Source organism: Tympanuchus pallidicinctus, unplaced genomic scaffold (assembly GCF_026119805.1).
Source record: "Tympanuchus pallidicinctus isolate F22 unplaced genomic scaffold, pur_lepc_1.0 scaffold18, whole genome shotgun sequence".
Lineage (NCBI taxonomy): Eukaryota > Metazoa > Chordata > Aves > Galliformes > Phasianidae > Tympanuchus > Tympanuchus pallidicinctus.
In genome coordinates, this window is record NW_026294699.1 from 5,856,502 (window position 1) to 5,873,775 (window position 17,274).

General features: G+C 37.0%; 1 protein-coding gene across 5 annotated transcripts in view; it reads right to left on the minus strand.

The window, feature by feature from the left end:
• GRIN2A (glutamate ionotropic receptor NMDA type subunit 2A) overlaps positions 1 to 17,274 on the minus strand; it is a 161,432-nt gene that overhangs the window by 32,595 nt on the left and 111,563 nt on the right. For all 5 annotated transcript variants that reach the window (XM_052680127.1, XM_052680126.1, XM_052680125.1 and 2 more), the window contains 5 exons: positions 16,568 to 16,736; positions 16,290 to 16,443; positions 13,497 to 13,622; positions 11,575 to 11,804; positions 4,924 to 5,084 (listed from right to left, as the gene is read on the minus strand). In XM_052680127.1, coding sequence (XP_052536087.1) covers positions 4,924 to 5,084; positions 11,575 to 11,804; positions 13,497 to 13,622; positions 16,290 to 16,443; positions 16,568 to 16,736 — 840 coding nt within the window. The remainder of the gene's footprint in view (positions 1 to 4,923; positions 5,085 to 11,574; positions 11,805 to 13,496; positions 13,623 to 16,289; positions 16,444 to 16,567; positions 16,737 to 17,274) is intronic.

Sequence of the window (17,274 nt, forward strand, 5' to 3'; positions counted from 1 at the left end):
CAATTGCGAATACTGTAAGGAGTTGTCAATCAGATCCAGTCAGAAAATATTCAGCCACTAGATTAAAAGTTTAAAAATTTATGTCTGCTGAGCATTTCTTTGAGTTCTGGTTGCAAGCAGTTATTATCTGCCCACAAGAATGATGAAGAACTTGTGCTTTTTATCAAAAATTCACAGATACAACTTTTCTCTCAAATCGGTAATTTCTCTCATTGCTTTACTCCTCTTTTCAGGTGAAAAGGAACAGAGAGAATAAAAGCTATAAAGTTTTTCCTTTGATGAAAAATTGATAACAATTTTTTCTGCAAAACAAATTGAAAACAATGGGAAAAAAAGCTTGGGCTTGCATCCAAGAGAAGATGTCAGCTGGCTACCCAAAATACAAGGGTTTTTTTTTATTTTTATTTTAGGTACACCACCACTTTAATTGGCAGATGCAATTAAGAGAAAGACCTGCTGGGCACAATCTGAACTGTGTTCCAGCTGACAGAAATGGAGATGTTTGCCTCCTGGTTGTGCCTGCAACACACTGTGGAAGCTGCCAGCACAGCCTCTGACCAGCCTGTATCTGTTTAGTGAAGAACAGTGTGCAGAGCTGTGAACTGGACACAATTTATAAGCATTATAAACACAACAAAAATCCAATTCAGGCCAATAAGCTTAGGGACTGAGGGCTAAAAGGACATCAGAGCCTTCCGGGGGTTTTCTCTTGCACTTTCTCTGCTTAGAAAAACTGCATGCTTAAAAAATTTTGTTTTAAATTGCTGTTTCAGATGAGAATGTTTGTAGGAGTTAGGGGAAGAACTTCTCGTGCCACTCACACTGTTGGATTAGCTGCTTTCAGGTGTTTCTTCTAGCATCATAATAACAATGTCATTAAAAACGTTGAGGAAAGGAACAGACAACTCACCTGTTCCTATCAAAGCAGCTAACAGCTCAGGGCACATCTGTAGGTCAGAAATATCTTCTTTGGACTGTTCAAGTTTGATAATCCTCTGTATGTAAGGCCATACCTGCCAAGAACCCTGCAGAATTGCTGTCACCATGGCATTCTTTATGGAAAGCTTTGTGTTACTGCCAGTATGCCACAGACAATGAGAGAATAAGGCACTAACCTTGATTATATAAATCAGCAAACATTGCAGTCATTAACAGGAAGGCAGATGGAAACCTAAGGAAACTTTAGCATCAAATCCTTGAGTATATAGTCACAGCTGTGGCCACAAATAAAAACTGGAAAACATTAACGACAGCGAAGGGGTCTGCAGCTGTATAGCAAGAGACTGCCTGCCCGTGGAACACAAGGGATTCATTACTGCAATTTTCCTGAAACGAGTTATACTGACAGCTTTTTGCAGTGAAGCTGAAAGAAAGTCCTCACATCGATACGCTCTCAGAACACAGCACCAGTTAGAGAGGCCATCACTTCGCTTGAAACAAGATATACGCTGCAGTCTAATTTCCAGGAGAATTAAGGAAATAAAGAAAAAATTAGATGGATTCATCAGTGTTGGCAAACAGATAATGAAAGCTTCCCATTTTATCTCTACCACAGCAAAATAATCTACCAATGAAATTTTGTCATTTCAGCCATTAGCAGCTAAATTCTAGTCAGTGCACCAGTGTCAATGTGCCAAGGCAAGGGTGAGAACACTGAAATCACTTTGAGTGTATGGCCATTGCACTTCCCTTGAGAGTTTTACTGCAGCAGAACATTCATACATGGGGAAGTACTACATGCAAACTCAACAACTCTGAGTAGATACAACCCACAGCAAAGGATTACAACAGATACAGAATTCTTCCAGAGGAACACCGGCACTGTTTATTTTGACTTGCAGCAGACAACATCAAGCAAACAATCTTTGCAAGTCCTTACCAGGTCTGTGGTCTATGACTCTATAATTACCAAATAGTTCATCTTCAATAAGCTGTGCAGAAGCAGCAGGCTGCATGATATGGAAGAAAAATTGCTTTTTGTATGCTACCAGTGATGCTGACGAGAAGAGAAAAACAGATAAAAGGATAGCTCTGACAAGAGATAAAGATGAAAACAAATGAAATAGCAGTAATCAGAACTCATACATACTGAAGAAGAAAACAGAAAAGGTGTATTTGCTGGGAAAAAGAAGCAGTTTGTGAAAGGAGAGATGTCATCCTCAGAAGAGCAGTGGTGACATGGCTCCTTGGGGCACAAAGTATTCACACTCATAGGCTTAAGTGAAGTAGGGAAAAAGTCAGCTTGATCTAATGTAGAGAAGGGATGAAGGCAAACTTCACATGAAAGCGTGAAACAATCTGCAATCTGGTTAAAAAAAATCATGATGGGGAAAGGCAGAAGTTGGGGAAATGTCAAAAATGAGGAAACAGCTATGTATACTGAGAAAGAAAAGGGAAAAATGCTGTTTTTGAAGAACATAAGCCTGGACAAAGAGAAGAGGCAGGCAGTAGTGATATTCTGACACATGTCTCTTCATGTCTTTTCTTGAACAAGGAATGCAAACTAATACAGTCTACTATTAGACAGGCTCATTGTTTTCACCTAGGACACTTTTAGCTCCGCAGAGCTGAGGTGCCAGCCATAGGAACTGCCATCACATCCTCACCAAATTTCTTGGCAAAATGGAAAAGCCAAGTGGGGCAAAGGTGCAAGTGACAGGATGATCACACAGGCAGATTGGTTTGGTCACCAAAAGGCAAAAAAAATATAAAGTCATGCTGTCTGATCTGTATCTGAGCTTATTGCCCACAGTTAGCACATTCACTGGGGGTTTCTACAGTTTTTGCGTGGCAGAAACTGCAGTGGGGAAATATGTAAGCCTATTTGACACCACTCTCCTGCTGAAATGTCCAAAATTGTGGTATAAGCTCAGCCAAAGAGACACTTCCCAGCATCTGTCAATGTGCTGTTTAATCCTCCTGTAGGTTCTATCAGAAAAAATACAAAGGAGTGCAGCAATTATCTAAGAGTTGCTTACAATGATCCAGAAAACTTATCCCTAGAGGTGTTCAGTGCCAGATTGGATGGAGCCCTGGGCAGCCTGGTCTAGTATTAAATGTGGAGGTTGGTGGCCCTGCATGTGGCAGGGAGGTTGGAGCTTCATGATCCTTGAGGTCCATTCCAACCCTGGCCATTCTGTGATACTGTGAAAACATCACACATGGCAGCTTATTGGAACCACTTGCTAGAGAAATGTCAGCCAGAGGGAGCAAGGTAGGCACCTTGGGGTGCCTGCTCTAAGAAGTTACTTAGAAGAGGGAAGAGACTCCAGTTGAAATAAAATCTATTAAATAGAAATGTATGGATAGTTTATACTGTCATAAACACTAAAGAATTTGAGGAAGAGCAGCAGCTGGCAGAGGAGCAGCCAGCCCCAGTTTTAGTGAATGTCCTGAACTCCCTGTAGCCAGGCAGCTCCCTCTTTTCTTGCTTCAGTGTCTGTCAGGTGGCCTTATTTTAAAGCTAAAAGTGACTTTTCAAGGTTTCCAGTACCACAAATGACAGATGAAAAGTACAAGGAACATATATCCCATAAATAAACCATCCCTTCTAAATGAGCTCAAGAAATGGTTGAATTTAGGGAGAGCTGCCTATTCAAAAACTGACAGCAGGAACAGTAGCATTCAGCTCAGTATATGCAGTGCACAATGCAGATGTCTCCTAGGAAATAAAATTTGCATGGGCTTGACTCTGTCCCCAGTTTGCAGTATCTTGGGTGAGGTCAAGTGCACCTTAAGTTATGTGTTTATTTTAGAACAAACTGTGCTTGAGAAATGCCATTTGAGAACACCTATAGAAATGGTAATATAAGGAGTCCAGTTGGTTACATGGAGACTGTGGAAAAGAAATCCATGGAAAGGATAACTTTTTAAGGAAGAAAACCTCAGAAAGGTTTAATGAGTTCAATTTTTTTTTTTTTTCTCCCCACAGAAGAAATATATTACAATCTACAACATGTTTGGGGGAAGGAGAGTAGAAATTAAAAGGACAGTTCTCACAATAAGGACCAAAAGTAACAGCTAATTTAGTACAGGAAGAAATGTTTCCTGTGCTACTGTAAATAATAGTTGAGACACCAAGCAGTCACGGGAGCAGATATACTTATCTGCTGTTGGCAACTTAGTCTTGTCATTTAAAAAAAAAAACAATATAAATGTATCTAGATAAATTCTTTAATCCAGTATCATTAAAAGAAATACGCAGGCTATTATCAAGCCTGTATGTTTAGAAAAGATTACCTAAGCTAGCATACTGCTCTCATCCAGACACAAGTAGTGAGTTGCATTCAAACCTTTTCAGAATTAAAATGAAAATTCAGTCTTCTTGACCAGCCAAGTAGAGTGGGCTAGTTTGCCAACATTATCGGAACCAAGATTAGATTACATATGGGACTATATTATCTGGTCTCCATCATGTGGAGATCAAAGCCAAGACCTCAGATCTGACAGCAAATATATAGGGCCAAAGAATGACAGAAAGGATGGAAAGATGAAAAGAAATCTCAGGTTGTTGCACACTCAGCAGACTAACAAGCTCAGTCAGAAATGTGCCCTCTGAAAACACATTCCTATGGATCAGTCCTGAAAAGATACACCAGGGCTATACAAATAGTCATCTGTTTTGAGCACATCCCAAATGCAGGTGTTGCTGTAGCTCCTCTATTTAAATTTGAATAATACTTTTTTTGCACTTTGAATCTATAGTATATTGGCATCAAAGCATACACACAATTTAAAAGTAGTCATACAAATCATGGGTACTCATTTTCTTTTCTGAAATCAGTACACTGTGGTTGGGAGAAAAAAAAAGCCATGAATTACACACATGCCTGAGATCACTGTTCAGTATCACTGTAAGTACAGATCAATATTTTTCAGCTTTTGTAGTCTGCAAATTCCTTAAAACCCATGGAAGAAGCTTACCCAGTTTTCAAGCTGACCAAGGCATCTTCAACTCCTTTTTGATTATATTTTGTCATGTAGAGGTGCATATCAGGGTAGTTGTTTCTGATATTCCTTTCTGTGCTGCCATTTGGGACAGTTCCAAATCGAAAAGGAGGTGAATAATCATGTGGCCTTTGAAACTACAGAGAAAAAAGGAAAATCAGGATCTTTCAGGCACTCAAAATAGGTACCTCTGGTAACTTTAGCAAGAAATAACTACCAGGGTAATTTCAGGTAGAAAATAAAAATCTTGCATAGGATGTCTCAAATTTATTCTAGGCAAATGCATGGGGTTCACACTCAGCTCTATTATATCAGAAACTGTCTTCACACTGGGTGAACTACACAGAAACATCTACGTGCCAATTAAAAACAGCTCAGATGTGCCACTTTGATAAGACTTTCTTCCGTGCATTGAGATATGGAAGAACCACAGAAACTGGAACAGAGAGATTCTGGAAGATGTTCCCCATCTGCCAATGTGTCCTCAGAGAACCCAAACTCCAGGCAGACACTCTGGTATATAACAGTTGTAGTTGATAGTCATTTCACACCTTCATCTCAGCGGAGACATAGTGGGTTGCCAAGGGAAAAGGATCATTTTCACATCCCAAACAGAGCCTAACACTCTGTTCCAGAGGTGATGCGGTGCGCAGGGAAGGAAAGTGTGAGGGATGACTTCCCTCTTACCCCTGTGATTCAGGGGGAAGAACAGTTCTTGCATCTTCCCCAAGGCTTCAGCAGCTACATCACTTGATAGGCAAAGTGTCTCTGGAGCTTTCACACCTATAATCCTAGATGCAGTTTATTCCTACATACCATTTGCTCAAGGGTAAATAGATGTTATTCTACAGTTTTACCCTCTGTTATCACTATTGCATCAACACAGACAGGCAAGCCAGGGACTACTCAACAGGATTAACAATAGCTCAGGGCACACACAAGTGTAAAATAATCTCACTCCAACACTTGCTACGAGACCTGAAAATTATGTACATATACATCTTTCAATATCTCCCATTAAGCACCACGTGACACTTTAGAATTGTTAAAATGTTTCTCTAAGAAAGAAATTTTGAAATGCCATTCAAATTAGAGGAACTATTGGCTAGTAAGGGAATTCAATTAAGCACTGATAAAAGCAGTCACCCATAAATTCCATGGTAAAATGCACTCTGTTTTTGCTGCAGAAGTTAAAGAGCAATCTACAAATCCTGTGCTGCAAGAGAAGCTAATATTTATACAGCTGCGGCTTCCTTTGGGCTACGTATGTAATGCTCCTCTTTTTGAAGTTTGGTCTCAGGGCGTTAAGAATTTTCAGTATCCAGTGCCAATTTGGAAAGAAAATACAGAGTTATACAAAAAGTGGGAGTATTTTCCATTCCATCAAACCCTGACTGTGAAATTATGGCTGCAACAATATTTTCTTGTTAAAGAACTACAATTAAATGCTTCATTTTAATTAAGCATATTTTGACAAAGCATAAAGAAAGGAACTTTATTTTTCTCTATTCATCTAGCTAACGAATGTCTTACTTTTCTCATTTTCCCATTTCACAGCTATACTGTTTAAATTATTACTTTGCTACTACCTTGCACATACTAATTGACCTATGCACTAAAATTACACTATGTACCAGTCATGGTTCTTAGACTGTATTTGCTTTCTCCTTTTTGTGTTCACTATGTGGCACTGAGGCAAATCCTGCTTTTAAATTTATGTCTAGAGATTCTACTGATACATCTGTAGTCTGCTATTATCTTTATTTAAATGTTCATATAATTAATTAAATCCCTGAAACAGTGAGATGCCTTCCAATAACTCCTAATATCTGATTCAAATTTTCAAATTAATAAAACTGGATGAGAAAAAAAAATATCAAAAATCGACATCAATTTCAAGACCTGTAAAAATTGCTGCTGTTGACACGATTGGTATTTATGGAAATTCAACGGTAGCGAGCATTTTGCAAGCTTGGTTCCTAATCCTGGGGTATAACATGAGGGATTTGGGAACAGGAAGATCATAGTGGAACACCTTGATGATTTACAAATGGAGTTTTGGTTTGAATAGTCCCACTTTTCAAGAACATTCAGGTGGGTTAAAGTTGTTGGCCAGTTTCCTCCCACAGGAATGGTTGCAGTTTTCCATCCCAAACTGAACATTCACATAACAATATTTCTGCAGGAAAGCACAGATTAATAAAAAGTGCTAGTTCATTTTAACATCATAAGGATAACAAGTAATTCAACTGATTAAATAATTTGTATATGGAATTTGCATATAGAAAAGTCAGAAATGAATAGTTCCAAACATCCTCCACTGACTGGAATTTCTTGCCACAAGGCACTTAACCAAAAACATTGAATGGTAACGAGATATTTCTGTGGAAGTGATTGTGTGGCACTGCTGCCTGATTACGTGTAAATGGGAAAACAGAGTTTAAAACATTTTTACTAATGCTGTACTCTTATCTAAGGTGCATAGATTTCTAATCAGTAATTTTAAACATGTATTTAGAGAACTGACGTGTCCTAGGCTCTATGATTCAGCAGAGATCTGCGTGGTGTGGTAGGCATAAAAGAAAGAAAAAAGCACTGAATCTACAGATGTACTCATTTTCCCTAAAACCCCATAGTGGGAATTAAAATGTATCATGTCTGTTAGGAAGCAATTTTCTTCCTAGACATTTTCTGAAATGTTAATTTTTTTCTTTTTAAAGTTGGTAATAAAATCCTTAAATTTAATGCACAAGCCCCCTGCTTGAATCATAACAGCAGAGGTATCAACTATTATTCAGAAGACAAAACAATTCATTCTCCGTGCTCTGCTTGCTGCTCGATCTGTAGCACATGGTAACCAAACCCCAATCCTACTGCTCTGGGAACCTCCAAAAGGATGCCCAAGCTTAGGAAAAACAGTGCTTTTAGTTTGTTTTTCCTATATGCCTACGGAAAACTGACAATTTCATTAGGCAGTAAAGTGATCTTTCACAAATGTTTAATATGGACTTAATTTGATGATATGCACGTCTGTCTGAAAACGTTGCTATTTGGAGCAGTTGTTAGCTTTGTTTTTTTCAGGACTATTTTAAGGAACAGCAGAAAACTTATTAAAATAGTAGAAAATAGTAAATATTCTCCCTCTGCTAACAGGGATTTTAGTGGAAGTCATAGATGGAGATAGGAAAAAAATAACCCACATTTGAATTCTGATTTATTCTAACAATTTGCTTTCTGGTCTTTGAAAAATGTAGCTGCTATGTTTAGTAACTCCAAATTATTATAATCACCATTCAATATCTACCTCCAACAAGTCTCAAAAGGCACTGAAGGGTATAACATCAAAGAGGAGAGATGGGCTGGGGTAAAATGGTTGCCCTACTATTTCATCAGCCATACTGCCTTTTGATCTCACCCTGCTCTGTTATGACACAAGGATCTCTCTAAGTAACTAGAGAGCTTGTGCTGTCTTACCTCGCAAAAAAAGTAAAGGTAATATTCCAAGAACATTGTGAATCCTAAAAATTAAGGAATCTGTAAATGGCATCATGAAGGCTCCTTATTAAGGTGGAAGAGAATCCCCATGACCACATGCATATGGGGCATTTTGGAGGAACCACAGCAGATAAAGGCTTTGCAAGACAATTCTGTCCAATGCTTCCTACTTTCTCTTAATGATTTTATCTCTCTTCAGATGAAAAGGTATAAATGGCCTCAAAAGTAGCAAGTGCTATGAGAGCCAAGCTTCAATGGATACTTTTGGACTCGTTTTCTATACCTTTTTATGAACACAAAGCTTTTAGAAATCTTTTACATATACAAAAATGTCAAAACATAATTTTCCTCTCATCTTCTAAATCATTTGAGTTTATGAACACCCACTCCCAGTAACTCCAGTACATGCTGTGCCATGTATTTCTGGGTGACACGCAGATGACACAGCACTCAGAAGTTTATTAGCGACATTATGAAGGATGACAGTTTAATCAAGAGGTCTTAAAGCCAAGAAAGGTAAGCAGCATGTTGCTGTGTTCAGCAAAACCAGGGGTTGGATGCTGGTGTAAACGCATTCCTGGGGTGGAAGTTACTTAATGCTGACTGTCGGAGTGACTGCTCAGAGATACTTATTCTCCTGACTTCTCTATTATCTGTCAGTTATGAAGTATTGAGAAACTCCTGAAGCTCTGATTGGGAATGATTTATTGCTTGACAGCACTGACAAAGGAGCATGACTTTTCAGTTATGGAAGTAAGAAAAAGAGGAAAGTGGAAGAATAACGAAACCAATTTCCCAACCACTCACAAGTTAATGAAGGCGAATTCAAATAACACAGATAGGAAAGGAATCTTTAGGTTTAAGGATTAAAATTATGCTCAGCCAGTACAATTACTCAGGTCTCTGGCTATTTTTCTATATTGAAATTTGCCAACTTAACCAGAATTTGGTGAACTTCTAGATGTTACTAATTAATTTTACTCATATGCAATCCTGTCTCTTCACACCAGCGTTTGCCTGGGACAGCTCGGTTTGCAGCAAGGGTCAGAGTTTTCCTGAACTGTTCCACTGCTAATGATATTACAAAAACAATGCAAAGACAAGAGTAAAATATTATATATTTTCAGTTATGGAAGTAAGTATATTATATACCCATTAATTACTCCTAATTATTCAAATTTTGAAAATTTGACAAAGCTCAAGCTTGTAGAGAAGCAAAACTTGTGCGTGAGAAGAACATTTTAAATAGGTTTTTTCTTTAGTGGGTTTCTCGCTTGTTTAACTAATTTAATCAGAAAAGGTAAAGCACCCCCTGATATATCTCTGTATGTTTCAGGCAGGATTTGAAGAACTGTAAAATAAAATTTAATCTTAAATAACAAATAAATAATCTGCACATGAGTCGATGTTATTTTCTGATTCAAGTGTTTTTTCTTTGCTTTTTCTTTTTTTTTTTTTTGGTAGAAATAAGATCTCATTTAGTAGAGAGAACAGAAAAAATGACACCAATAAAGATTATTTAACATCTAAAAATAAATTGTTAGTCAATGGCTACAGAACAAATACAGAGACTTTCCCAGCCCACAGGTAAGAGGGCGCTCAGCACAAGTTGGGGCAGAGGGAAGACAGCAGTGTGTTGGTAGACCTGAACACCAGCATGGTGCCAGGTGGAAGCTAAATCCTGCCCAAATAGAACTTCCCAGGAAAACACTATTTCATCAGAAACAGGACAAAGGATGTTTTAAATCTGTGTTTTTAATCTGCGAGAGGAGAAAATCTTTTAGCTATCGCTTGCTAAATATATTATCTTTAAATAGAGGTGCTTCTATTCATACTCTTTCAAGGGTTCTGCTTGTTTTTCCACAGTTGTTTTTTCTGTTGTTTCCTTTTATCCGTTTTCTCCCTAGCCATGCTTGCAAGTCCCACTTTGATAATTCAGATCACTCAAAGGCCAGTCATTGAGAACCATTAAATCAGTAAACAGGTGTGAGTCATCTGAACTGTTTCTTTTTAATAACAATTTCTTTTATTTTCTGTCCTTTGATATAAATCCCTTGTGAAGTTCTCCCTTCTGGTAGACTCTGCTGAAATATTACTTCTCAATGTCAATATTTAGTTTCATTTTAAAACAACTGGGCAGAGACTTGACAACGGTGTGCCCTTTATGTGCTTTGTGCATATCCTTCACAGCAATACTTTTGTAAATGGACTTCAACCCCTTGTGCAGTTGTACTACAAAACAGTCACTCAAATTAAACAACAAATAAATAATTGCTCTGGTTTATGAGACAATTGATGAAAAATTCAAGTTCAAAGAGCTTGTATATACTTTCTGTGGAAGAAAACTCAGTCAAGCTAGAAAAATGTGAAAAATAAGTATGTTTATTATTTGTCAATTTGTGTGAAACTTTAGGAGAGCTTAAATGAGCTGTCATTTATCTACAACTTATCTGCAATTCTCCAGTGCAGAATCAAAGTCTCACAAGAAATTCTTGAATCCAGGAAAGCCACTTCCACATTCAATATCATGTTGCTTATTCCAGGTAATATCTCAACTTCACTCTATCCATTTTATACCAGAAATATATTCAAATGTCTACAGCGAACTTATATGGATTGCTAATGTTTCTCTTTGCCTATGCTGGTGTCACTCTAAATCTGGACTTTCATTCATGCTATATGAAAATCAAAAAGACTTTTTTTCCAAGAGCACTGACTCTTTTCAGATAATAACTGAATAGTTACTGGTTTTATGAATATTTTGTCAATGAATAAACTATTAACATTCTACACAGAGATGTTTAAATCATTTCAAATGTCTTCCATGCGTTCAAGCTGATTTATCTGCTTTTTTTTCAAGCTTTTATAGGGTGGTGAGGCATCACATTTAATCTAACAAGAATTGATTTCCATCAAAAAATAAATGTACTTTTAATTAATGCAGTTACTTTGGAAAAGGCAATACAAAGACTTTGAAATCAGTCAGATATTTTCATGCTTTGAGTTTTTAACTCAGAAAGAAGTAATACAGTTCCAACTGATTATCTTGCTCAGTTTTTTTAGTACAAAGTACAAATTTGTAGATGGATTATGAAGAATAGACATTAATGCCTTTTAAGGCAGAAGACCTACCTTTTTATCGCTCAGTCCTGTCACTTGGTCAACAAACTCCTCTTGAATCATAAATGCAGCTAAGTTGGCAGTATAACTAGCCAGGAAAATGACAGCAAAGAAGGCCCAAACTGACACCATAATTTTACTGGTTGTCCCTTTGGGGTTTTGCACAGGCACGGAGTTGTTGAATACCAAGCCCCAGAGTAACCATACTGCCTTTCCAATGGTGAAGGATGGTCCATGGGGATCTATAATTGCAAAGAGTAATAGTTTTAGTTGCAATTATATTATGTTGTGGTAAGATACCCTGCATAACAAAATGTACTAATCAAGACATGGTTAAAATATTTAAATACATATTTATAGTCCTCCCAATGGAATCACAGGATTTATCATCGGTATTCTACATTGTAATTACACATATGTCTATAAATGTTAGAAAAATATTTGACCACTTTTCTATCCTCATATCCAGCTTTAGATTAGTACAATGCAGACACCTCCAATAATTTAATTATTATTAAACAAATAAAGCCCAAAGTGGGTATACTCAGTGCATGTCATCATTTCAGTAGAAATGTATTTTAGAGCAATTTTCACAATACAATTAAGCACTTCTTAGATTATCCTCTTTTTGCTGCATTGCTAAGTTAGACTGCAGTAAAATGAATGTAATGGAGCCAGCCATTGGTTTGTAAAACTACCTTATAGGGCCATTTAAAATTGAGCTGTTTAACAGATGTATTTTCTGAGCAGCAATGGTAAGGAAAGTATATGGGAAGAAAACAGTCTAAAGTTCTTTTTATGTTACTTAAGAGTGTAGTGCCATTGAGCTTCTGCTTGATGAAAACAGGTAGGAAAGGGAGTAATATACTTAAAGACTCCCATTGATTTTAAGCTCTCCATATTTCAAATGAATGGCAACTGGATTTGTGGCAAGCCTCTAGGAGCTGCTAGAATGGTGCAGTGCTACACTATGAATTTCTGGCCACTATATTTAATTCTGGCAGATGAGGTGACAAAGAACAACCCTGCCTGCAGATCCCCAGTATCTCTACAAACCTTTAATTTCCCCTTCCTAAACATAGTGTTTATTTTGGACATAGGTTACAAACGTACCATCTTATCGAAACTATAACATCATCTGAATATTACAGCAAACTCCTTGTTCAAGAAGCAAACCAATCACAAACTGGAAGAAGCCATTGGCTAGTCACAGTCTCTAGGATTACATTCACCAAGCTGGGAGATTACTTGCTATAAAGTGAGGTGACAATGATTTAGAAATTAAAAACAGCTCACATTCTGAACTGAAAGTGAAGGGGAGGATGAGGCTACCACAGTACATGAAATCCTCATTCTCAGGCCAGTGCTGATATTATACAACTTCATCAAGAAAATCATGTTCTGTATCTCATTTATTTTGCCAGTATATTTTGAAAACTAACTTTCTCTAGCCAAGGATGCATCACAGTAAGAAATTATGCTCTCTTGCCACTGGCTCATTTCAAGGCTGAGTTCACAAGAGAACTATACCTTTTTATAGGGACTATATAAAACTATATACAAGCTAACAGCTACTTTTCCAGCTTGCGCAACAAATTACATCATTTTAGATCATTATCTCTGAACTAGCTATGAATTCATAAGTCAGGAGTCCATAGAGTTTATTCCAAGTTCTTTTAAGCTGACAGTTCAGCTGTTACAGTATACTAACCAAACATTGCCTGAATATAACTGCTTTTAATAACACTGTTCCGTGTCTTTATTGCAATGAATTAGAATGTAACCCCACCACAAAATCACATTTTAAATGAAAAGCTTCACGACTGCTTTTACTGCTTTATGTTATGTTTATTTTAAAAGATGGAGGGCAACGGATGGTAAATACATGAATACTCTTCTGATGGCTCTAGGGTTGTGTAAAATGCAAAGCTTACCTCTCCCTTGTGCTAAATTCCTGTTATATCCTACAGGACTGAAGTACTCAAATATAAATACAGCCATGGCAGACACAATGAGAAGCATCACAAACATCATCACCCAGACAGAAGCACTAAAAGGCTCTGCAGCAAAAGAGACAAGAGAAACAGAAACAGTTCATTAAACCAGTCACATCACAAGAATTCCAATGTCTTAGGGCTAGGCAAGCCCACTGGCTTTCTTTAAATTAGCTGTTTCAACCAAAATGCTAGCAGATAAACAAGCAGCAATATAAAAGGAACTGCTATTGCTCACGTATTCTAAATCACAAATGTAAGTTGCAACTCAAATGCAAAATCTGTGTATTTCACTTTTCAACAAAGCCTTCACTGACACAGAGGCAAATTCTTGGCTTGACTCGCTGCTCATCCCGTGTACAACTCATTTCTGTTTATCCTATGGTGTATGCTTTTATCGACAGAATGGTCCCATCATTATGACCGTATTGCTGCAGAGCAAGAGCAATTAAGCGTACACATAAGACGTTTGGCGTTTCAGAGAAGTACACCTCTCTCATTTTCTATCCAACAGAAAGCAGTAGGGAAAAGAGCCAAATGTTTCCATCCAAAGCAAATTGTATGTTTCTTTTTTTTTTTTTTCTTCTGTTCACCTTTATCTACCTCTAATGAAGATGTTGTTTCCACCGATAGCAAACCCATCCTTTAGCAAGTCTCGCTCTCATCTGGGAGCAAATTTCTGAAATCAAAAGCTTTCTATGGAAAACTGAACATCAGAAAAAGTGAAAAAACTAACAAATATGATTAAGTTAAAGTAGTTTAGAACAGAAAACTAAAAGCAGTTTCAAGTACAGAATAAGCACCAACTATCTGAAGGGACTGTTACTGCCATGTGATAACACAGTGTTCTTAAATATCATCAATAACACCTTTGCTTAATCAAAAATTCTCTGTCATTTAAGAAGTTCCTGTTTTAGTCAATATAGTATAATAATGCAGGCAGTAAAGGTTTTCTAAGTCAAAGTAATCTCTTTATTCGGTCAATTTATTTGGGGGTATATATGCTAATTTTAGTAGATACTGGAAGTGTGAATGAGCTCTGAAGTGTGAGAAAGAAATCTTCAGACTAGAACAGAACCAAGAAGCACAGGATGTGACAACAAGAGAATCTGCACCCATGCTTTGCTTTTTTTGGAAGCTCAAGGCGTTCTTCCATCCAAACTTCTTCATTCAATGAATTTAACATTTGAAAATGTTTTGGATGTGAACTAACAAGACAAAACAGGGAATTATTAAACCATACTGTTCTCTTTCCAATTTTAAGAAATGTATTTCATTTATTATATTGTAAATACAGATTATGAAATTCTTTCAATTATTACAGAAATTTGTTTGGAAGAGAATACCGAGCAAAATAACAATGTTTAAAAGGACTAGAGCAATCCTTTCAGAAACAAATAGGTAGACCCAAATACATTTACTAAGAAATATTCTATGAGTTCATGTATTAATTGGAATTAATTGGAATTCACATGAAATTATCATTCAATATTGACATCATCTTCAAAGAAGTAAGCAAGCCTAATGAAACTCTTATCAAAAGCAACACTGTGGAAACACCAATGGTAATTTGTCAAAATTTAACTAAGGCAAAGAGCAAAGCAAGTTGATTTGAAACAGCAAGCTATAAACAACAGTTTAGGCAGAATGCTCTTTAATAATTTAAGCAGATTGGTAATGAGACGGAGGATTAAAAGAAGCAACAGCAAAATAAAAAGCTATTTATAATAACAAGTAGTAAGTTTGAACAAGTACAAAATCAATTGAATAATAAAGTTGATCTTCCTGTGACATTACAGATCGAATTATGCATTCAGCATTTTCATTTGATTCTCAAAGGCAGAAAGAACATCCCCCAGTAAGAATCTAGTTTCATGTTTCAATAGAGTGAAAAAAACAAAACAGTAGTATATGTCTTGTTAGTGTACAGTTCAGAAGATTGGCTATGGAGAACACTGAGCAGTAAAAAGGTTGGATTACTCCACTAACTTCAAGTTTTACCCTCACACACCAAAAAAGAAAAGAAATACACACACAATACATTAAAAAAAAAAAAACAAAAAAAAACCAGATTCACAGATTTCCTGTTCTACCAGTTTTTCCAAAATGGACACATGGCCTCAACTATAATAAACTCACTCTCTTAAACATATAGAAATCTGGATTTAGGTTTTTCCTTACTTTGCCTGAATAAAATTTGAATAACATCTCTACAGGAAGTAGTATATATTAACTGTAGAAATAAATGAAGATGTTTTAACATTGATAAAATTCTTATATGCAGGGAACACCCACATCAGAAATAACAGATATGAGGAAATCTGTCAGAACACAGTAGCAGTATGGCTTTCAGAAGTCAGACACATCTGTTACCAGTTTAGCTGTCAGATCTATTCCAGTCATAACAAAGTCTTCTCTTTTACGCTTTTCTACAAGGGGTTTTAAAATAATTTCATAAATATGACTGTTAAAAAAAAAACCACCAACAATTTATTATGGGCTAAACAAGAATATGCTAGTGTGTAATGCAGCTTTTCTTAAGGAAATCATTGTCATTTGGTTTCCCATTATTGCATCTGAATCCAGCAGCATTCATGTGCCAATAGTCACATTAATCAAGTTTGTCAATACCATGCAAACTTCTTAACACATAATTCAAAAATTGATGGGGTGAAACCTACCCCACTCTACAGAAATGCAATTAAATGATCTGGAGGGGTTAGAGAATCATACCTAGAAAAGCAGATGGTGAAACTGTGCCATTGCTCCGTGACACCATGACACTGATCCCAGTCTCAACAAATGGCACTGAAAAGTCAACCACTTCAGAGCGCTCTTCGTTAATAGTGAGAGACCCCACAGCCATAACTGCACGATGATAAACCACCTGATCCACAAAGAGAAGATACCACCAACATTACTCAGTAGAGAATACCTTGTTTCCCCAAATGAATTAAAAACAAACGTTGCTAAGTTCTCACTTAAGAGCTCTTTTACCTAACAGAACTTACTTCACCAATCATTCCATTCCACACATTATTGACTTTTTTGCCATGCTTCCCATTAGTCACCAAGTACAGGTCATATGTGAATTTGACAGTTTTAGACAACTTCTTCAAGATATCAATGCAGAATCCTTTGCAGCACTTCTTTACATTAGTTCCCTCATTAGTTGAGTTGCTGTCAAAAAGAGAGACACATAAAATTTTCTTCTGGGAGAAAAAGAACCACCAGAAAAGCAAGATTCAGCACACTGTAAAACAACACTTTTTCCTATTTCTGAGTGACCATGTTTTTCTGAAGTATTGGATAAATAAACAATAGAATGCTTTATACAGTGGTTGCAGCTCATCCTAATCACACTGGAGTGGCTTGACAAGAGCTAAGAAGATATTGACATGCTTCCTGCTGCAGTGTCTGACCTGCTGGACTTCATCACAGACCCCACTTAGGGATGTCTCCTCAATTTAGGTTAAGTCTTTTTTTTACTCTCAAGACACATAAGATCACATGGAATTTAGTAATTACAGAACTGCCCATCTTGTAAGCTGAATAAAGGTGCAGCAGTTTTCAGTACTGAAAGTGGATGCTGCACATTTTGCTGCAGTTTAAGAAAGTGACTTTCAGCTACCTTGGGATGCCAAGACCACTGAGGAAGGTCAGACAAGCCTTACCAACAGGTAAACTAGAGTCTCAAACTGAGATCAGCCATGTAGAT